We start from the raw sequence: 23,226 nt of genomic DNA, 5'->3' as shown, positions 1-23,226 counted from the left end.
TTGAATTTTATGGCTTTATTGATTCAATCTTGGTATTAGTTTATCATGAGATCCTGCAGTTGATAAATAGAGACCTGGGCATTTCTTCTCAAAACTCTTTGCTGCCTTGAAAACACCTTCTTAATGACCCAATCTTTAGTTGCCTGTCCCTCATGGCTTGAAACATTTTGCAGGATTAGAGTGGCCAGTATTGGCAGGTGTGCTACAATAACTTTATTCCAAGTAGATGGAAGGGAACCTGTTTAGACAATCAGTTTCACTTATCAATTCTGCTCGAATGAAGTGTTTCTCAAGTGTATTGATGAAAGCCTCCATTGTAGAGTCCTGAAGAAATAGAAGCAGGCCATGTGTGTATTTGAGCCTGAACTGGAAATCATTAGGGACATGACTGCTTCTGTATCTTGTCCAGTTTCCTACCTGATCCATATATCCTCTGATTTCTTCAATAAAATTTAAATGTCCAAATATGTCTTGAACGCATATTTGCTGAGCAACCAGAGGTCCAAAGGATCAAGAAAAACAACTCCTGGTATCAAGTACCTGTGGGGATTGGTAGAGACTGAATGAGTAAGTTTTCCGGTTGGTTGAGACTGTCTTGCAATGCCTAACTAATACACCTATGTTAAGAGTAAACAGTTTGAAAGCCAAAACTACACTGAACAAACTTCCCTGTATTGCACGGTCAGTTTGTTTACATTCATTATCTGTTTACAGTTCCTTTATTTGTTTACATGTTTGCATGGCGTATAGTTTATTTTTTGCACTACCAATTAGTGGAAATTTTTCCGCATCTGCAGGAAAAAGGAATCTCAGGGTTGTATGTAAAAGTCATGTATGTACTCTGACCATAAATATGAATGAATATATAAAGCATTTTACTTTATTTCCAGTCACATTCCTTGAAAACATTTAACCATCGCTGCATCTGCAGGTTCCTCCCCCTCCACAGAGCCACCCGAACAATAACATTATATTGTAGCAGCTACTTCAGTAGAGCTACTAAAGCAATACACATACACCAGGTTAGTCAACACAAGACTGTTTTATTCAGACTTTAAAGGCTTCTTTTATGTACTGCATGTCCCAGGCTCTACGGGACAAGGTGGGACGTCACTATGAGTTTTGCTGCTGATCCATGGGAGCGGCAGGTTTAAATTAAGCCCTGTGAGTGTCCCGCTCCTTCTGACAGGAGACTCCTTAAACCAACGTGCCGTTAGTCGGCACGCAGCACCGCACACATGCAGTCCATTAAATGGGTGAGTACCCAGCTGTCTGTCTTATGGCTCCGCGTGCCTGTTGAAGAACCGCGCCAGCGACGGTTTGCAATACTGCGCTGTGCACCCACTTGTCCCGCTACATGACTGCTACACCAGATAATTAAACCCCCCCTCTCAAATTTAATGATAAATCTTTACTAATTAGTATATAGTATACTAATAAAAACTCTTACCAATCAGGGATAAGGAGACACTTTAAGATAGTCACCCCTTCAGCGTGCAGCATCAACCAGTTCTTCATCCTGGGCATCACCATTGCTGATTCACACAACTTTATTCAAACAGCTGCTACGAGCAAAGCCCGACCAAGGCCCTCCGCTGGCTGAATATTTGCTCCCACCTTCACCAAAGGTTTATGTGAAACTTCAGAGAACATTTACTTTTACAGTTTTAAACTTTATTTATATTTTTATTTATTCTGATATTTATTTATTTACCTTGCTTTTTGCTGGTTGCTTGAATTCTGGATAAAAGGGGTTTTACTGTAGTTTTAATCCTGGGGGGGGGGAGAATCCCAGTCTAAAATGGTGGACATTTACCCCGAACAAAACTGCTGGAGGAACTCGGTAGGTCTGGCAGCATCAGTGGAGAGAGGTCGAAACCTACCTCCAGGATTGAGAAAGGGGAGGAAAGAGGCAGTATTAAAAGTAGGGGTCAGTATGTGATAGGTGGATTGAGAGGGATGATGGACAGATGGAACCAGGAGGGGTGGAGTTGGGAGACAGGTAATAGGTAGAAGCAGAATTTATTGTCACGAACATGTCACAAAATCCGTTGTTTTGTGGCAGCAACATAGCGTAAACATTTATACAAACCAACTTACAAAATAAATAAAAATAGTTTAAGAAAAAGTTAAAAAAAAGTTTTGCAGTGTCTTTGGTTCATTGATCATTCAGGAATCTGATGGCAGCGGGAAAGAAGTCGTCCTTGTGGCGCTGAGTGCTCGTCTTCAGGGTTCTGTACCTTTTCCCTGATGGTAGCATAGTGAAGAGGGCATGGCCTGGGTGGTGGTGATCCCTTGAGGATAGAAGCTGCCTTCTTAAGACACTGCCTCTTGCAGATGTCCCCTATGGAGTCAGTGCGGTGCCTGTGATGTCGCAGGCTGAGTTAACAACTTTCTAGAGTTTTTTCTTGTCCTGAGCGTTGGCATCTCCATACCAGTCAGTGATGCGACCAGCCAAAATGCTCACCACGGTACACCTGTAGAAGTTTATGAGACATACAGAATCTCCTCAGACACCTCAAAGTATAGCTGCTGGCGAGCCTTTTTCATGATTGCATCGACGTGGAGGCTCCAGGACAGATCCTTGGAGATGTCAACTCCTAGGAATTTGAAGATTTGACTCTATCCATTGCTGACCCCTCGATGAGGACTGGGTCATGTTCTGCTGAAGCAGACAAAATGGATTAAAATAAAAGTATGGTGGGGGGGAGGGGGGAAGCCAGATGGAGATCAGCAGAACTTTATAAGGGAGGCATGGTGGCCTAATTGGAAGAGTGGGGGAGAGGATACAGTGGGAGAGGTGCGTTGCGGATAAGTAGGTGGAGAAGGGAGAAAGAACTGGTTGGGCTGGGATGGGGTTGGAATGAATGGATGACCTAGATGGATGAGAAGGAGAGAAAGGGAAGGAGGGGGATGTAGGTACATGAAATTGGGGAATTCAATGTTGATATTATTGTGTGGTAGACTACCCAGGTAGAATATTGATGATCAGCACCTTGTATTTCACTTCGGTATTCTACATCCCAACATTATCCCATATAGGTCTTCTCACATGCCCCCTTTCTTTTCATCTCCTTGTCCACCTTCTTCCTCCACCCACCGTCCACACACCCTTCCCACCTGCCATCCACGCACCCTTCCCACCCGCCGTCCACGCACCCTTCCCACCCGCCGTCCACGCACCCTTCCCACCCGCCGTCCATGCACCCTTCCCACCCGCTGTCCACGCACCCTTCCCACCCGCCGTCCACGCACCCTTCCCACCCGCCGTCAACGCACCCTTCCCACCCGCCGTCCACGCACCATTCCCACCCCCATCTTCTCACCCTTCCCACCCGCCGTCCACGCACCCTTCCCACCCGCCGTCCACGCACCCTTCCCACCTGCTGTCCACGCACCCTTCCCACCCGCCGTCCACGCACCCTTCCCACCCGCCGTCCACGCACCCTTCCCACCCACCGTCAACGCACCCTTCCCACCTGCCATCCACGCACCCTTCCCACCCCCATCTACTCACCCTTCCTACCCGCTGTCCACGCACCCTTCCCACCCGCCGTCCACGCACCCTTCCCACCCGCCGTCCACGCACCCTTCCCACCCGCCTTCCACGCACCCTTCCCTCCCGCCGTCCACGCACCCTTCCCACCCGCCGTCCACGCACCCTTCCCACCCGCCGTCCACGCACCCTTCCCACCCGCCGTCCACGCACCCTTCCCACCCGCCGTCCACGCACCCTTCCCACCCGCCGTCCACGCACCCTTCCCACCCGCCGTCCACGCACCCTTCCCACCCGCCGTCCACGCACCCTTCCCACCCGCCGTCCACGCACCCTTCCCACCCGCCGTCCACGCACCCTTCCCACCCGCCGTGCACGCACCCTTCTCACCATATCCAATGTCCCTGCAGGCTCCCATACTTGCGTCATCCTAGCTCCTTCCTTCAGCAGTTGTCTCGAAATTCACCCTCCTCTCTCTCCTCCTGGCTCCAACTAGACTCTGTTTTCTTTCTCCCTTTGTCTGCTTCCATCTATCACTGTCTCCCAACTCCACCCAGCCTGGCACCATGTGTGCATCATCTTACTCCCCTTCTTGGTTCCTCTATCAGTCACTGGCCCAACCCCTCTCCCTTCAATACTGCCTGACCTCCATCTTTCAGTCCTGAAGCAGGGTCTTGACCTGAACCGCTGACTATTTCCCTCCAAGGATTCTATGTCACCCGCTGAGTTCCTCCAGGGTTTGCGGTGATATCTGGAACCATAGTCCTTAACTCTTTGTAAAAATATTATGAGGGGGACAGGTTGAGTTGACTTAAGAAACTTTTTCCAATGGCAGAAGTCTCTAAGACCAAGAGGGCATAGGTTTAAGGTGAGACAGGGTCATTAGAGGGCAGCTGAGGTAGAAATTTTACTCACTGTAAATCATCCCCGTATGTTCCTCCTTTACTCTCACATCTTTTAATGAAATCATTCGGAATCTTAGAAATATCTGGAACAGACAGGCTATTGATGCTCCTCCTGTAGCTCAGCTCTTGGTTTTTAGCCTTGCAGGCTAAGACTTCATGTGCTCAGCTGTGTAATTTTAAAAGGTTTTTGCTTAGACCTGCCTTCTGATGATGCATTTCAAACTTCCAGCTATAAATTACACTAGAATTATGTCCATTACTTATGGTACAAAGGAAAATAAGTCCTCCTTGTTCAATTAGATGAAGTTTCTATTCTATACACTCGATTAAATAACCTTCTATATTCTTAAAATAAAATCCTTGGCCTACCGAGCTAGTTTTCTGATGCCAACAGCATCCATTTAAATCTCTGATGCGTCCTTCGTAAACCAAATCATTTCTCTGGTGACCAGAACAGTAAAGTGTTTGGGTACTTCTGGAGTCCAATTTTCAGTTTTGATGTGCATTTGTGGCTTTTATTTTATTTATTATTTTTTCTCCCATGTCTTTTTTCTTTTCCTTCTAATCTATTCCCTTGAAATTCTGTGGATTGAATTCAGTTTCTGATTTTGTTTTTGTCTGCTTGCTTATCCGATTATAATCTTCCTGAAGACAAGAACTTTCTTTCTCACTGTCAACCATCTGCCGATTTAATGTGCCCATTTCAATCCCTGTCCTTTTACATTATCACAAAAAGCAAGGCTTTCAACCCAGAGCCCTGTGAATCCCTACCGTATTCACTAAACTTCTGTCACCAATTCTCCCTTTACCTTTTCCTTCGGGGTCATTTTTGAAACTAACCCGCAACCTTCTCTTGGTTTCCTCGGAATTTACTTTTCTGATTAAACCAGCCTTGTTGGAGTTTGACAAACACCTTGGTAATACGGATCAGCTCTCATCCCTGTTAAAGTCCAGTAGATATTCCCAGTCTTCCTTCTCATCTCTTCACAGGGCAACCATCTTAAAAATGGAACGTGGACGATCATTGCTGCACACGATGTGTTGACCTACTCCACGACCGTCTAGGTTTGATGGGACTGGATTCCATGTGGGTGTCAAGGTGGTAGAATGCCATTGCGAGAGGATGAGTGGTCTTTATGGTTCACTCTGGCTGCAGCCTGAATGCTAATTTCGTTAGATCATGTGATCGTTGGTGGCAGATGAGTGAACGTACCAAAAACCACTGGTAATGAATGCTTAGCTTTCTATTTGCAATGGAACTTTGACTATTTCCTAATACAAATTTCTTTCTCATTTCTGCAGGTTCGAGTAAAAGAGTTCTTCAGAAGTGGCCACACAAACAATTGGGCTGTGCTGGTGAGATTGCATAAACTACTAGAAAACTTAAAGCAGTGGTAGAAGATTCAGCAAAGGCTTGGCAGCATTATACAGTACCTTGTTTCAAATTTTAAAATATAAAATATGTTTGAATCTGTTGTCAACTTTGCCACTTTCTGTCTTGGTGTGTTTATCCAACTCAACGCCATCTGAAAGATCCAAACTCGCCCAGTTCCCTGATTTATTTTCTGCCAATGTTTTAAATTGTCTGGTCTCGTATGGGATTTAATCAACCCCCTCAATGTGGCATCAAACTCGGGAGCAGCACCAGAACAAAGGATGGAAACTCTTTTGCCTCCTGTGTACCTTCAAGATTCCTTTATTGTCATGTAATAAAAAAGTGCATTATTTACAGGAACTTGCCGTAAGACAGAGAGATTCGCCGTCGGCAGAAATTGCCGAGGCACCTCTTACGGTCAGAGAAAGAAAAGCAAAAGAGAGGACCCCCCCCGAGTCACTGAGTGTCCGTGATTCCCCAGAATCTTGAGCAGTGCTGGAGAACTGGATCCATGGGTAGGAATGGCCATCATGGTTCTGGGTTGAACCCTTTATCTAGAATATTACCTGACATGGACCATCTCCGTATGAGGAGAGACGGGATAGGCTGTGTTTAGTTTCCTTGAAGCAGAGGAATCTTGATTATTATTAGAGTCACAGGTAGACAGTAAGAAACTTTTCCCAGTGGCAGAGGTCTCCAAGACCAAGAGAGCATAGGTTTAAGGTGAGGCAGGGACGTTGGAGGGCACCTCAGGTAGAAATTTTACTCAGAGTCTGGAACACGTTGCTTGGTGGTGGTAGGTACTCTCAGACCATCTACCAAGTCTCTGGATGAACACCTCAAGGTATCGAATGCTGTGGACAATCTGCTGGAGAAACTCAATTGATGGAGCAGCATCAAAGACGGGTAAGGAATGTTTCGGGCGATCCCCTCCATGTGCTGGAGGGTTCTGGCCTGCAACATTGACCATTCTTTGCCTCCTGCTGATGGCTGGTTGACCCACTAAGTTTCTCCTGCAGTTTGTTCCTCCAGATGGTCAGCGTCTGCGGTCTCCAGAACGCTGTGGATCAAGTGTTGGTGTCAGTGGTTGGTATCGGTATGATGGTCTGAAGGGCCTGTATCTTTGCTCTGACTCTTCAAGACGAGTCAACGTCGTCGATTAAATGAAATTCTTCCTGATAGTTCTGTTTTAATGAAAAGAGTTGCTGCAGGGCATTGTGTTTTTTTTGTGTCTTGTCAGAAGCCAGTGGATCCCTTTTGATGCTTGTTAATTCCTCTGATTCTTGCTCCCAAGGTGTGTACATCTAGATTCTGGTTCAATTATCGGCATGTGGCCAATGCATTGTCAATCTACAGGAGCGTCAAGAGGTTGGGGATCCCTGATAGGTAAGAAAAACTGTACCGAAAGCTGTGCCAACACCTCCTGGAGTTATATGGAAGGAGACAAAATAGAGGCTTGACGGTACTGCTGTTGGCTTTTCCTTTCACCTACAGAGGAGGTAATCAAACCAGGTACAATTACAATTGAAAAGACATTTAGTTGGATGCGTGGATAGAAAAGGTTGGGAGGGATATGGGCCAAACACTAGCAAATGGGATGAGCTCAGCTTGGCAACTTGAGGAGATGGGCTGAAGGACCTGTTTCTGCGCTGTGTAACGCTGGCTGCATTTCTGAATAAATGCACTTGCTGACAGCAAATTCTATGTTGAGACTATTTTAATCTTTCAAAGATGTCAGTAAAAGTCTTTGCTGCAGCATCTGTTGTGACAATAATGGTCATATAATTGTTTATCATTGAATGAAATATTTTCAAATTGGGCATGCAGCATGGTAACAGGCCCTTCTGGCCCATGAACTCATGCCACCCAATTACCCAACAACTGCTCTATGTTTTAAAGGGTGGGAAGAAACTGAAACTCCCAGAGGAAACCCAGCAGACACGTGGAGAGCATACAAAACTCCTTATAGACAGTGATGGATTAGAAACCTGGTAGCTAGCTCTGGCTGTAATTGCGTTGATAAATATTTTATTAAAGGAAATTTGATTTAACATCTCATGAATCGGGCTGCAGCCTGACAATGCGTTAGTTACTGTGAAGTAGGACCGTGAACTTTCTGCGGTCGTGATTTACTCGTGATTTACTCGTGATATTCCAAATCCTAGCCTCTGCTGTTACCACCAGTGACAACACCTGAATCACCTGTGCATGGCTGAAATGTTGTGCCACTTGGTACCATGCAGGCAATAGGTGAAGAAAATGTACAGTGGTTGAATGTATACTGGAGATGGATTCTATTTGTGGGCATTAGATACTGACTTTGGATGCTGACCTGTTTTTCTTTCAGTCACATTGTGTTGATGCTCGCAGATGACATGGCCTGCAACCCACGAAACCCAAAGCCCGCCACCATCTTCAGTCACAGGAACATGGAGCTGAACGTGTATGGAGATAGTGTCGAGGTTGACTACCGAGGCTATGAGGTCAGAGAGCTCGTTGTGTTGTGACTCTGTGTGGAACGACGTTGCTCATTTGATAATCGATGATGCTTTTTTGGAACAAAGTGGGGCAATATCTAAGACATTGATCTTTCTTCTTTGGGGAACCAGAAGTGAACCTAGTCGTATTTTTGTGGGCCTGCTTTGAAGTTCATTCTATTTCATTTAAAAAAAATAAAAAAAAATCTCCCGATACTTCCATAATCCAATCAGGCTATCTGCTCCTGCCATAGTTTCCTGTCAGACCTCAATTAACCAAGTACTTTGTTCTCTTCAACTCTTCACCATCAATTGATCAATTTGGAAATTCCCTTCTATAGAGTTTCAATTAACCCAGTCCCATCACTCAAACCATTCTGTTGTTTCTTGATACCTTCTCCATTTAATTCTATTGAAAGCAGGTCACATGATCTGTTGGATCAAATATCTTCTGTTCTTGTACTTCTTTGAAAGTCTATCTTGAATAATTCTTTTGGTAGGAATATATAGGTCAGCATGACACAGAGGGCCGAAGGGCCTGCACTGTGCTGTAGTGTTCTATTTATTTATTTAAATTAGATGTGCAGTATGATAACAGGCCCTTTTGGCCCACGAGCCCATGCCACCTAAGTACAACCAATTAATTTATGTTTCTGAAGGGCGGGAGGAAACTGGAGTACCTGGAGGAAACCCACACAGACGGGGAGAAAATCCAAACTCTTTACAGACAGCGCCGGATTTGAAGCCTGGTCTTGGTCTCTAGCACTGTAACGGAGTTGCGCTACCTGCTACACTAACCCAAGTGTTTGGAAAATTCCTTCCCCTCAGTTCTTTTCAGCAGTGGGCTGCATTCACAATAATGGGTATCAGTGGGAGTCGTGGAGTAATTACAATCGCCTTAGGAGAGTGGAGAATTGTTCCTCAGATTTGACTGCAGCCCTTCTCAAGTTGGCCTGTATTTTTAATCAGAAAATGTATAAACCCAAAACGATTATGTGGCTCCTTGATATGGGAGAGTGTGTCTACATTAATGGCATTGGGGAACTCCTTTTTTTCCATTTCTTGTATGTGTGGTATTGTAAGTTAACAAAAGTCCATCAGAGACCCAGTTTGGCCCACCTCTGAATTCAGATTCATCTATGCGGATTATTGGTAATCATTTCCTTTATTCAGGGACAATTAATAAACACTAATGTTACATCTCGTGAACAGAAATGTCCATTTTTCAGCTTTTGAGTTTCCACAAACCTTTGTCTTAATAGTTTAAATAGCAATTGAGAGACACCCAAAGGGTGGGACGGTTGGCATAGCGGTTAGCACAACGCATTTACAGCGCCAGCAATCGTGACCTGATTGGGGTTTGAATCCAGGGCTGTCTGTAAGGAGTTTTGGGTGTAATTCGGCGGCATGGGCTTGTGTGCCGAAATGGCCGGTTACCTTGCTGTATGTCTAAATCTGAAATTGCAGCAGTGGTTGTATTCCCATAAATAATATGAAAATAAATCATAGGACTCAACTCCATGAGACGTTGGAACAGGGTAAGGCCATTGGGCCCATCAAGTCTGCTTTGCCATTCGAATCATGGCTGATATATCATTTCTTCTCAGCTACATTCTTGTAATCTTTTGACACTCTTACGAATCAAGAACCTTATCAATCTCCTCTTTAAGTATGCTCAATGACAGCCTCCACCATTGTCTGTGGTAGCAAATTCCACAGGGTCATCCTTCCCCTACTTTGGAGGAAGAAATTTCTCCTCATCTCTGTTCTTTTATCCTGAGGCTGTGCTCTCTGGTCCTGGACTGGAAACAACTCAATATTCAGAAGGTTTCAATGAAATGGCTCACTCCTGGCAATGTTGCTTAAAAGCAGGATGTTGACCTCGAGAGCATGGGAAATGTTGGTCTTATTTATTTGTGCTTTATTCTCAGGCTACTGATATTTGTGCTTTATTCTCAGGTTACTGTTGAAAACTTTCTGCGGGTATTAACAGGCCGACTGCCTCCTAGTACTCCCCGATCCAAGCGTCTGCTTTCTGATGACAGAAGTAACATACTCATCTACATGACGGGTGGGTATGCCAGTGGTGGGGTCGAAATGTTCTCTGTTAGCAATCCAGAGTGTGTCAGCTGAATAATTGTTTTCAGAGCACGCTCTTTTCAAGAGAGAAACTCTGATTCAGATGCCGGACTCTTGTCTTGATAATGGGTCTTGATAATGGATAACTGATCATTTCTACCCATGGATGCTGTTTGACCACCTGAGATCCTCCAGTCATTCTTTGTTCACTCTCTTTTCTAATCTGTTTTGGTAAGCTGTTGCTGTTATTTTTACACTTGGGAGACATTAACTTCCTCGTCCACTCCTCCTTCCCCACTAATGCCTTTAGTGTATCCAATTATTTGTCCTCTCAGATAAGCTTTTAGTGTATCCCATAATATAAATTTGTTGACAGTAGAGGTACAGTTTGCCTTGCAAAATATTTCTATTTGAGCTCTAATGAAACTACAGAATTATGGCTTTTTCAATATCAATGGTTTAATGTGCTACCTGTACACCGTATTTTGCTTGTCTGGCATGACAGTAGTTAAAGTTAAAGGTGAATGATCTGATAATAGCCTTGCAGTTTATTCAGTTTCTACAATTCTGCCCTCTAGCTGGGCCAAATCTAGAAATAAGTCAATTCTGGTGTAAGAATCATGTTGTTTCGAGTAGAAGGAGTAATCCTTCTCTCAGATGACAATGTCTCCAAGTGTCCACCAGATTTAACTCCTTCATGAGAGTTGTTTTTGCCGCCCTGGGTCTTGTCACTTTTTTCGCTGATTTATCCAATGCCGGATTAAAATCCCCTCCAATCAAGACATTTTCCTGCCATTCTTCCAAATGTAAAAAGACATTTTGTATAAACTTTTCATTGTCAAAATCAGGGGTATTTATATATATATATATATATATATTCATTAGCGTCCATGCTTCTGAATATATTTGAAAGTTACTTTCAATCTTCCTGCTGGGTCAATGACTGTGTCTTTCAACCTGACTGGAACATTTTCCCCTGTTAAAATTGCTACTCCCCTCCTACCCTTAGAGTTAAAGGAGGACAGTTTCACATGCCCTATCCGACCCCTTTGTTTGTGAGATGGGTCTCTTGTGAAAAGGCCATATCCACCTGGATTTTTTTAATGTGTGTCAAACTCACTTCCTTTTCACCAATCCATTTAAACCATTGACATTAAAGCTCAGAAACGTAACTGTTTCCTCCATTGCCCTGATATTCTTTCTCCAGATTCCCTCTTTTTCGTCCTGTTGGTTCTGCCGATCACCCTCAAAATAAATCCTGGAAAACTAAAACAAGAGGTTAAAAAAAACAAACGACAAATTATCCGTACATCTTTTCCCTCATTTCTAGTTCTTCTTTTCCGCATGGCACCAGCACAAGAACTTATGGCACCACTTCCCTTCTCATCTTGGAGTGTGTGCATGGCACCCATCTTCTCACTTAACTACCCATTCGGTCACTCCGGAGCTCACAACAAATATTTTCTTTTTTTTTAACCCTCCTCCCTTTATATTCAGGAGAGGGGATAGATGGGCCCCCTCTAACGGAAGCCCCCCCCCCCCCATTCTCTTTTTCCCCAGTGTCTTCAGGATCCAATTTTTAAAAAATGTTGTTGGGTCTTTTCCCTCTCCCTCCACTTTTACCCTTACTATTCTTATGTTCTTTATTTTGCTTAAATTTTCTAATATATATAATCTTTCCCTCATTTTTCTCTTCTCTATTTCCAGTCTTTCTATGTTATCTTCCATCCTTTCTTCTATCATGGTAACTGTCCCTGACAATTCTCCCACAGCTCTCTTAATTTCTCCCACTTCCTTTGATAAATCCTTTAAAACTTTCTTTATTCTGTTTTTAGATGCCTCCACCATATCTTTCATCATCCCTCATAGAAGTTTCTAGTTCTTTCTTTCAGACCTGCTTTTCTTCTCTGTCAACGACGACAAGGTCACCCTCCTCCGCGTTGCTCGAGATCGCCTGTGCCGCTGCCGTGTCACCATAGCCCTCTGCGAAGTTCACCCCACTCTGTGGGTAGGGGTCGCTTTCGTGGTGCTGCCTGTGCCTTTTCCCTGCCCCCCCTCCATCTTTTGGCACTGGATCATTGTCTCCCGTGCCTTCCCTCCCCCCACTGCCGCTCCCGATGCCAATGTTGCCTTTCACCTTTCTTTCCCTTTGCATGCGGGGCTCACCCTGTAGTGCCTGAGTTGCCACCACTCCTGCGGCGTCTGCACTTTTTCCCGAGCCATTGGCGTGCGTGTTCCGCTGCTTTCAGAGTCTCAGGCAGGCAATCCTGACTTCTTTTTCCCTGCCTCTGGACACATTGGGCGAGCTCCACCATCTTCCCCGATATGAGGCTGCCGTTTGTGATCCTCGAGGGGTACTGATGTTGAGACCTTTTAAAGCAAGCTTTCTTTCCCATTGCTGTCAGATTCCTCTGCTTATTTCAGTATTCTCTTTTATTTTTTAAAGTTCTAAAGTCTTGGCTGGTTTTCCTCCATTCAACTCTATTTTTCCTGTTGAAGAAAGGTTGGATAGACTAGGCTTGTATTCTCTGGAATTTAGAAGATTGAGGGGAGATCTTATAGAAAAACATAAAATTCTTAAGGGATTAGACAGACTAGATGCAGGTAGGTTGTTTCCAGTGCTGGGAAAAACCAGAACCAGGGGTCACAGTTTAAGGATTAAGGATAAGGGGGAAGTTTTTTAGGACTGAGATGAGGAAAAACTTCTTCTCTCAGAGGGTGGTAGATCTGTGGAATTCTTTGCCACAGGAAGAAGTTGAGGCCGGTTCCTTGTCAATATTTAAGCGTAGGTTAGATTTGGCCCTTGTGGCTAAGGGGATCAAGGAGTATGGGGAGAAGGCAGGAACCAAGTACTGATCAGCCATGATCATATTGAATGGCGGTGTAGGCTTGAAGGGCCAAATGGCCTCCTCCTCCATCTATTTTTCTATGTGAATCTGCCTTACTGTTGCTCCAGTTATACTCCCATAGCTGTTTTGGTGTGTTGAATTGCTCTTGCAACCTTCTTACCAAGGATCAAGAATTTTGTCTACTGCCAGAGGTGTTTTCGTGAATGTATTTTTTATTTTCTTTAAAGGACATGGTGGAAATGGATTCCTAAAATTCCAGGATTCTGAGGAAATTACAAATGTGGAGCTTGGAGATGCTTTTGAACAGATGTGGCAAAAGAGAAGGTAAAAGATTGGGAGTGCTGACTGCTGAACAAGAAACTGCTGCTTGGATTGACGTAGGAGTAATTCTGCTGCTTGGCTGACCTGGAGGGCACTGAGCTCGCAGGCAATGCTGGCAGGCAACCTGTGATTTGTTTTCTCCCCAATGACTGACTTTGATTGACAGAACCTTGCTGGTTAGCCACCTGCAGTGTTTTCTCAGCGGTGTTAAATTGGGCATTGTTCTCCCCCACGACTGCAGGGGCACTGATGTGCTCTATTGGTATCACACATTCCTTTTGACCCGCCACCTAAATTTGAGCACTTTTGGGCTTACTGATCAAGGTTCCTAGGTGGATGTGGAAAACACATCTAATGCAGTTTGATGGACCTTGCTGCAAGGTAATTTGATTGCTGTGTTTTCTAGATTGCAACTGTTAATGCAATTGCAAAGCTGTAAAGTGATGTGGATCGTCCAGAGGTAGTGAAGTATCCAAGCTCCATTATTGAAAATGCTGGCAGCTGTTATCCTCCTTTGCATCAGTAGTGTGAGCCTTGGGGAGCCTTCAGTGGCTCTGGTGGTGTGTGGATTGAAATGTGGCATCAAGCAAGACTGATGAATATTTGTTTCTGCAGGTACCACGAACTGCTCTACGTCATTGACACATGCCAGGGGGCTTCCATGTACGAAAAGTTCTATTCCCCGAACATCATGGCTCTGGCCAGCAGCCAGGTTGGGGAGGACTCCCTTTCAGTAAGTTTGTAGCTCAGTTAAGTACATGACTGATTGACAATGGGCATAAAAATAAGGATTTAAAAAAAAAATGCAAACTTTGATCTGAAGAGCAAAAGCAGAACCTTTTCAATGTTTGTCATTATAGAATCCTGCAGAAAAGGAGGCCACTTGTGCCATTCTGCTTTTTTAAAATTTAAATTTAGACATACAGCACGGTAATAGGCCATTTCGGCCCATGAATCCGTGCCGCCTTATACATTTTGAGAGAGGAAACTGGAGCTCCGCCCAATTACACCCAATACATTTTGAGGGAGGAAACTGGAGCTCCCAGGGAAAACCCAGGCAGACATAGGGAGAATGTACAAACTCCTTACAGACAGAACGGGATTCGAACCCCGGGTCGCTGGCGCTGTAAGGGTGTTGCGCTAACCACTACCCCAATTGTGCCTGCTTCTGCTGGTTCTTTGAAAGTGTACTTTAATCCTGTACAGAATCTTTTTGTCGATAATAACTTCATCCTGGAGTTCAACTTTTTCAAGTAAATATTAGAATTGGATTCCACCACCTTTTAGTACAACACAGTGAATCATGAAAATCTGTAGACACTGTGGTTGAAGTAAAAAAAAACCCAAAATGTTAGAGAAGACAGTATTGTACCACACAGTACAGGCCCTTCGGCCTTGATGTTGTGTGGCCTATATGAACCTACTCCGTAACAGTCAAAGTAAAAACACAAAGCTGGAGAATCTCAGCAGGTCAAACCATGTACTTTAAATACCAAAGATAAATATACATAACCAACGTTCCAGGTTTGAACCCTTCATCAAGGTATGAGCAAAATGTAGGCAGGTGCCCAAACAAAATGATGGGGGGGGGGGAGGAGCACGGTTCCACAAACAGAAGGTGATAGGGGAGGGGAAACAAGGAGAGGGGAAATGGATTTGTGAATGGAGAGGGAAAGTGGAGCGTTGGAGGGAAGAAGACAGAGGGAGGAAGGGGGAGTCGGCTCACAGAATCCGTGGAAGTCGATGTTAATGCGATCTGGTGGAGACCACCCAGTTGGAAAATCAGATGTTGCTCCTCAAATTTATGGTGGTCTTCAGACTTTTGTGTTTGTTCAACGTCGTCAGCTAAGCAACAAATCACTTTCGTGCTTCACTCCACAGCAATCTAACCCGTCCCTACTTCATACCCATAACCCTGTATTTGTCTTACTTCCATGTGCCTATCTAAGAGTCTTTTGAATGTCCCTATTGTACCAACCTTCACTACCACCCAGTTCCAAGATTGTGGATGTCAAGGCACAGGGAACTTGTGGGTAGGTGATCAGAATCTTGATTAAAGAGGTAGGCTTTAGTTGCAGCTTGAATTTGTAAGAAAAAATTATTTTTGATTCACAGTGTATTCTGTTCTTGTACAGTGTTTGGCAAAATCTCTTTCCAATCTTTTTATTAAGTTTAAGCACAAAAAAACCCAGTATCTAGAATGTGAGGTTACAGATTATAAATCAAACGGAAATTTATTTTTTCTTTGGCTTGGCTTTGCGGACGAAGATTTATGGAGGGGTAAATGTCCACGCCAGCCGCAGGCTCGTCTGTGGCTGACAAGTCCGATGCGGGACAGGCAGACACGGTTGCAGCGGTTGCAAAGGAAAATTGGTTGGTTGGGGTTGGGTGTTGGGTTTTTCCTCCTTTGTCTTTTGTCAGTGAGGTGGGCTCAGCGGTCTTCTTCAAAGGAGGTTGCTGCCCGCCGAACTGTGAGGTGCCAAGATGCATGGTTGGAGGCGATATCAGCCCACTGGCGATGGTGAATGTGGCAGGCACCAAGAGATTTCTTTAAGCAGTCCTTGTACCTCTTCTTTGGTGCACCTCTGTCTCGGTGGCCAGTGGAGAGCTCACCATATAACGCGATCTTGGGAAGGCGATGGTCCTCCATTCTGGAGACGTGACCTACCCAGCGCAATTGGATCTTCAGCAGCGTGGATTCGATGCTGTCGGCCTCTGTCATCTCAAGTACTTTGATGTTGGTGATGAAGTCGCTCCAATGAATGTTGAGGATGGAGCGGAGACAACGCTGGTGGAAGCGTTCTAGGAGCCGTAGGTGATGCCGGTAGAGGACCCATGATTCGGAGCCGAACAGGAGTGTGGGTATGAGATCGGGTCTGTATACGCTAATCTTTGTGCGGAAATACATCATAAACAAACAGCAATTGATCCCTGTGGCTCCATTATTCAAATAATAAAAACAGTAGAAAATATATTTTTTCTAAACTAACTAATCCTGAACTAAATTATCTAACCCCCTAACGTAATAGTTGAAAATTGAAAATTAAAAACTAAAAATTAGAAGTTGGGATGCCTTAAAACAATAACATTCAGTAACAGAAATGAAAATAGTTAACACGAAGGGAAAAACAATAATAAAACTTGTCGTTTTAAAGCTGGTTTAAAATCCATGGAAAAAATTCATAAACGGGCACCACATTCTATCAAACTTAATGTCTGTATCAGATATAGCGCATTTAATCTCTAAATTTAAACAAGCTAAAGGTTGGCACATCCACTGGACGTAGGGAGGTGAAGTAGAATAGATCTCACCATAAACACCGTGAATGCAACAACACCACTCCAAATAGAGCCGTAATTGATTCGGATGTTTGTTAACAGCTAAAATTGGAGACAAAGTATTGAAAATTTATTTCCAATAAGATTCCAATGCCAGGCAAAACCAAAATAAATGAACCAGCAATGCCACCCCTTTGCCACATCTCTCGCCATGAGGGTTGACATCTGGAAATAGACGTGCCAATTTATCTTTGGACGTGTGTGCCCTGTGCACAACCTTAAATTGGATGAGTGAGTGATGGGCGCAGTTTGAGGATGTATTAACAAGTTTAAAAATCTTTGGCAACAAATCGTCGGAAATAGTTATTCGGGGAGGGGGCAGGGTTCATAAGGGTCTCTTTGTATGCTCGACATTTCTGATCCTGAGACGTCTGTCCCTGCCATGTTATCATTATTGTTGCAGTTTAGTGTTTGGCAAAATCAGATACATTCGGTTTATTGAAAATAAATTGCAGGATGCCTGGTTTGATAATGGTAGGACAACGTAAGTAAAATCAGTAATAAAAGATTAAAGGCCAACACATGCTCTAACTCAGCAAATCTTTGTTTTCTTCCATGTAATCATGAAGGTCATTTGTTTTTCATTCCATGCTTTTGCTTTTGTAGTACTTTTCATTACTGTTGTGGTACTGAATGTAGATTCCATAAACAGGATTGGTCAAGAATGTGGGGAACATCTTGAGTGTTTTGAAAGACACTTTGGCACTTTAAAAGCAAAGTGATGTAAATTTTGCATGATACAGATTTCCACAATCTCTGTCAATACGGGAGCGCCACAGGGCTGTGTTTTATTCGCCCCCTGTTCTACTCACCTATGACTGTGTGACTTGATACGACAGCAACACCACCATTGTTCACTGACGATACCACAGTAAGTGGGTTGTGTAAAAAGGGGCAATGAGTCAGCATACAGGATGGCAATTGAAAATTGCCTGAATGATGCACCAACAACCTTGCACTCAATGTCGCCAAAATCAAGGAGCTGATTGTTGACTTCAGGAAAGGAAAATCAGAGGTGTATCACTGGGAGATCAGAGGTGGAGAGGGTGAGCAAATTTAAGTTCTTGGGAGTCACTATCTCGGAGAATCTTTCCTGGACCCAACACACCAATGGCATAATGAAGAAAGCATGTCAGCGCCTCTACTTCAGGAGGTTTGCCATGCCATTGGAAAGCCTGGCAAATTTCTACAGATGTGTGGTGGAAAAAGTGCTGACCGGCTGTATCACTATCTGGTATTGGGACACCAATACCCCCCCCAGTAAAAAGCCTTGCAAAAGGTATTGGGCACAGTCCAGGGCGTCACGGGTAAAAAAAACCTCCCTACCATTGAGAACATCTACAGGGAATGCTGCTTTCGGAAAGTAGCAGCAATCATCAAATGTCTACATCACCCACTGCACGCTCTGTTCTCGCTCCTGCCAACAGGAAAGAGATCTAGGTGCCACACGACTCACACCACCAGGTTCAGGAATAGCTGCTCCCCCTGCACCATCAGACTCCTCAAGGACAAACTCAGAGACTCACTTAAGGACTCTTACATTTTATTGTTTTTTTTCTCTTTGTCACAGTCAGTTTATTTACATTTCTTTATTTGTTTACATGTGCACATTGAGTGCAATTTTTTTTGCACTACCAATAATTGGTGATTCTGCCTGGCCCGCGGGGAAAGGAATCTCAGGGTTTCATGTGATGTCATGTATGTACTCTGACAATAAATCTGAATCTGCACAAATACAACCCGACAAAATAGTCTTTCTCTGGACCATGGTGCACACACATACACAGAACATGATAATCAGACATATGCACAGCTATATATTTTAAAATAAATATATTTAAATGTTTTGCGATGATTTATTTGGTTACAGGATACTGTTCATCAATTTCACAGCCTGTGTGAAGAAGCTATATCCCAGCCCGCATTCGAGTCTTTGATGCTCCTGTATTTCCTTCTTGATGGTAGTGGGTCAAAGATACTGTGTGCTGGATGGAAAGGATCTTCTAGGATTCTTTGACCCCCATTTAAGCAACGGTGCTGGTAAATTTAGTCAATAGAGGAGAGGGTGACCCCAGTGATCTTCTTGGATGTTTTGATGATCTTATGTATGACTTTTGGTTTGATGCAACTGTACCATGCAGTGATGCGGCCAGAAAGGACACTCTCAATAATCCTACTGTAAAATGTCAAGATGTGGGCCGGTAACCATACCCTCCTCAGCCTCCGTAAGAAGTGTCGGCACTACTTTACCTTCCTGACTCATACGAAGGTGTGTGGGACCAGGATAGGTCATCCTTTATATGCACCCCAAGGAATTTTGTACTCTCCACTCTCTCCATGATAGAAAGTTTAATGTGCAGTGGAGGATGATCAACCTTCATCCTCCTGAAATCCACAATCATCTCCTAGAGAGAGTGCAGAGAAGGTTCACGAGAATGTTGACAGGAATTCAGGGTCTGAGTTACAGGGAAAGGTTGTGCAGACTGGGGCTTTTTTCTCTGGAGCATAGAAGATTGAGAGGGGTCTTGATAGAGGTGTTTAAGATTTTAAAAGGGACAGACAGAGTAAATGTGGAAAGGCTTTTTCAATTAAGAAAGGGGGAGATTCAAACTAGAGGACATGGTTTAAGATTGAAGGGGGAAAATTATAAGGGGAACATGAGGGGAAATTTCTTTACGCAGAGGGTGTTGGGGATGTGGAATGAGCTTCCAGCAGACGTGGTCGAGGTGGGATCATTGGTTACATTTAAGGAAAGACTGGATCGTTACATGGATAGGAGGGGACTAGAGGGGTATGGACCGGGTGCTGGTCAGTGGGACTAGGAGGGTGGGGATTTGCTACGGCATGGACTAGTAGGGCCGAACTGGCCTGTTCTGTGCTGTAAGTGGTTATATGGTTATATGGTCTTGTCCATGTTGAGACTCAGGTTGTTCTTGCACCATTTTACCAGCCTTCCAACAAGCTTCTGTAAACAGATGTTTAACAAGGAAATTCCACAACTTAGCTTCAAAATGAAGGCATGGCTTCAGTGCTGTAATTCAAGAATTTATTGTCATATAATAAAAAGCAACATGTTACACAAAATTGTCTTTTGTCTGCTTTAAGGCAGACAAATTCACCATCGGCAGAAATTGCCCCAAGTGCCTCTTACGGTCAGAGAAAGTAAAGCAAAAGAGATGGTCCTCAGAGTCACCGTGAGTCTGCGGATTTGCCGCCAGCACTTCCGCAGCCACACAAGGTCCATTCCGAATCGTCAACAACCCGAGTTCCAGATTGGAACCTCCGATACGATTAAGAACCCTTGAGCCCCCTCTCTTGCATCCCGGTTCCAGTACCTGGTGCCCCTTCAGCCAGTTTCCGGCAGTCCACAGCTTGGTGCGAGTCCCTTGACCGCAGTCGCCAGCAACCCTCAGCCTGGGTGGGTTCCTCACCTCGGGTCACCAACAGCCGAGGTCAGATATCTGTTACCTGTTTCGGATTTCTCTGCCTCCTGTTGGAAGAGCGATTGCAAAATTGATAAGGATGGGAATTAAAATGCTAAGAATAGAAGGTGTGCAACATGATTTGTAGCTGATTCCAGCAGTTGTTCTCACGAGAGGCTTGAAAATTCATCAGGTATATTCTGTGGAGAACAGTTTGGGGCGAGTCCAAATATTTTTTGAAGGATTATTAATTTATCCTCTCTAATACTGATAGAATATTAATTTCTTTCTGCCATGGATTACTTAATATTTTATCTTCCGTTCAAATAGCACCAGCCTGATCTTGCTATTGGGGTACATCTGATGGACAGATACACCTACTATCTTCTTGAGTTTTTGGAGGACATTCGCCCAGCCAGCCAGAACAGCATGTCTGACCTGGTAAGTAGCCATAATATTGGGAGACTCATTTGGGGTTTGCCTCTGAAGACATTGGCCATCACTGAGTAGAATGCACGTTTTTCCCCTTGTCATTATCTGTGGTTCTAGTTTCACACCAGAGTCTTGATCCCATCAGCTCTTTGACACTTGGGTGGTATTCTGACGTGGTATCAGGGATGCGGCCTTTTTGAATGAGACATTGAATCGATTCCATTTTCCCTCCTGGATTGTTGTAACATATTCCTTTACTTAATTTGAAGAATAATGCTGTTAATAATCCCATACAGGCTCACAGATCTGCACAGACCAGCGTGCACCCATTTGTTTTTAATCTCCCCATGTGCCCATCAACCTCTCGGTGACCTACATGTGAGGGATAATTTAATGTAATCTACTGACTTGATGTGAGAGGAAGCATCTGGAGGAAACCCTCGTAGTCAGTGTGAGAAGGAGCAATCTCCATTCAGACAGTCAGGATGGAGCCTCAGTTGCTGGAGCTGAATAGAATAGCTACCATATTTGATGGCGTGTAGGACCTACTGGCATATAAGAACCCCCTCCCCATTTTTAGGGTGAGATTTCAGGAAAAATTTGTTTTAGTGTATTTACTTTCAATCACCTCGATGGAAACACTCCAGCCTTGCGTGGCCGAGCGGCCAAAGCCTCCTCGCACATGAGTAACAGCAGCAATACATCCTCCTACCCCCCCGCACGCCGAGGCTCAGGGTGCTTTCCCCATCACCCCCCCCCCCACTGTACAAATGCCAATTGATTGGCAGGACCCAGGGGTGCAGAAGGAAGAGAAGTCGAGGCCCAGAGGCCCACTGTCATGGGAAGCAGACGATAGATCGATTGTTTTGAGGGGTCCGCTGGACCTTGGTGATCAGGCTCCATGCAGAGCCTTTGTTCAATGAGCATGGCTCCCTGAACCTATTGAATGGAAGGGGGGGGGGGATGGGTGGCAGAGAGCGAGCGGCCACCCACCTCCACGCTTCATTTAATTTGCTCAGGGGCCATGCTCAGTGAACAAAGCCTGATCATTGAGGCCCAGGCTCCCCTCAAAGCACTGTGGGAGGGGGGGGGGAGGGAGGGAGAGAGCGAATGATCGGGCAAGCAGACTTTCTCACCAGGGGAAGTGAGCGACAGCAGCAACTCTGGAAAGCACGGGCCACCTGAGGGAAGATGGCCCATGAAGTTGCCGCAGCACCTCTGCGGGCTTCTTGAAGCTGGGTGAATAGTTTGAGTGGTTTCCTTCTATTGCCATCTTGTGGAGGAAAGTTTCCACTATGTTTATATTTTGGTGCCCAAAATGTCACCTTCGCATAAAGGTGGTTTTTGAGGCAATCTTTTTGGATAAAAAGTGGGGTGCTATCTACCATCAAATATGGTCGTCTTTTTTAAAAAGAAAAGACTGGTGAGGTTGTGACTTTGCTGTGCGCAATTTGTCTGCATTGTTTCCAGCTCTGTAATATCGCCACAATGCATTATGAACTGTAAAACACAAGGGAATGTGCTGACATTGCTATTTAAATGCATGACCTCTTTTCATTTTGTTTTGCTCCTCTTCTTGCAATTTTGGTAGTTCAATTTTAGCTAAAAACTCATCTATTTTGTCTTCTTTCCCTTCGGTCTCAGTTCAGTATAATTGTTCATAGAATTCCTTAAATTGATCTCTGTTGGGTTATATGTAATTTTTTTGTCCTTTTTCCTTGTTGCCAATACAGTTCTTTTAGATTGTTCTGTTTTAAGTTGCCAGGCTAGTATTTTGTCCGTTTTTTCTCCTAGCTCTGCTAGGGTTAGGGTTAGAACTAATGGCACTCCAAGGTTTAGCAGAAAGTCTACAATGTCCTTGTGTCCTTGTGTTCTGCTTTATTTTCATTATGTTCTTCACCTTGTACGTTTGTAATGTTTCATATTTTATTTTTTTGTCCATCAATTCTCTTCTTTTTGTTGTATCTTCCCTTGTTGCTAGTTCTTTTTCTGTACTTGCTATTTTGCTTTCCAACTGTTCTATTTCCCGATTGTAGTCCTTTTTCATCTTAGTTACATCACTTATTATCTGCCCTCTAATGAAGGCTTTCATTGCATCCCATAATATAAACTTGCCTTTCGCTGATTCCGTATTTATTTCAAAGTACATTTTAATTTGGCATTCAATAAATTCTCTTAAATTCCTGTCTTTTAAGTCACATGGAGTTAAATCTACATCAATACATTCCCGGTGGGATGTCCTCCAGCTCTATTGCTAATAACAGGGGTGAGTGATCTGATAACAATCCAGATTTATATTCTGTATTCCTAACTCTCCCTTGGATATGGGCTGACAACAGAAACAGGTCAATCCTTGAGTATTTTTTATGTCTACTCGAATAATACGAGTATTCCTTCTCCTTTGGGTGTTGCCTCCTCCATATATCCAAAAGTTGCATTTCCTGCATTGATATAACCATAAATTTGGCTACAATCTTCAAAAAAATATCTTGCATATACTTTTGATCCTCTTCATTAGGTGCATATATATT

The 23,226-nt window shown here is 44.1% G+C and overlaps 1 protein-coding gene across 6 annotated transcripts in view; it reads left to right on the top strand.

Moving 5' to 3' along the window:
• The window catches only part of pigk (phosphatidylinositol glycan anchor biosynthesis, class K), a 178,237-nt gene that overhangs the window by 12,510 nt on the left and 142,501 nt on the right, over positions 1-23,226 (top strand). For all 6 annotated transcript variants that reach the window (XR_011357963.1, XR_011357964.1, XM_069939300.1 and 3 more), the window contains exons 2-8: positions 5,704-5,757; positions 7,071-7,162; positions 8,124-8,259; positions 10,213-10,324; positions 13,409-13,505; positions 14,118-14,235; positions 20,594-20,704. Coding sequence is in view for 4 of the 6 variants with exons in the window: in XM_069939300.1 (XP_069795401.1) it covers positions 5,704-5,757; positions 7,071-7,162; positions 8,124-8,259; positions 10,213-10,324; positions 13,409-13,505; positions 14,118-14,235; positions 20,594-20,704 (720 nt within the window). In the remaining 2 variants the exon portion in view is untranslated. The remainder of the gene's footprint in view (positions 1-5,703; positions 5,758-7,070; positions 7,163-8,123; positions 8,260-10,212; positions 10,325-13,408; positions 13,506-14,117; positions 14,236-20,593; positions 20,705-23,226) is intronic.

This window comes from Narcine bancroftii, chromosome 5 (genome assembly GCF_036971445.1).
Source record: "Narcine bancroftii isolate sNarBan1 chromosome 5, sNarBan1.hap1, whole genome shotgun sequence".
Lineage (NCBI taxonomy): Eukaryota > Metazoa > Chordata > Chondrichthyes > Torpediniformes > Narcinidae > Narcine > Narcine bancroftii.
Note: the sequence above shows the minus strand (reverse complement) of the source record. Positions and strands in the feature narration are given on the sequence as shown.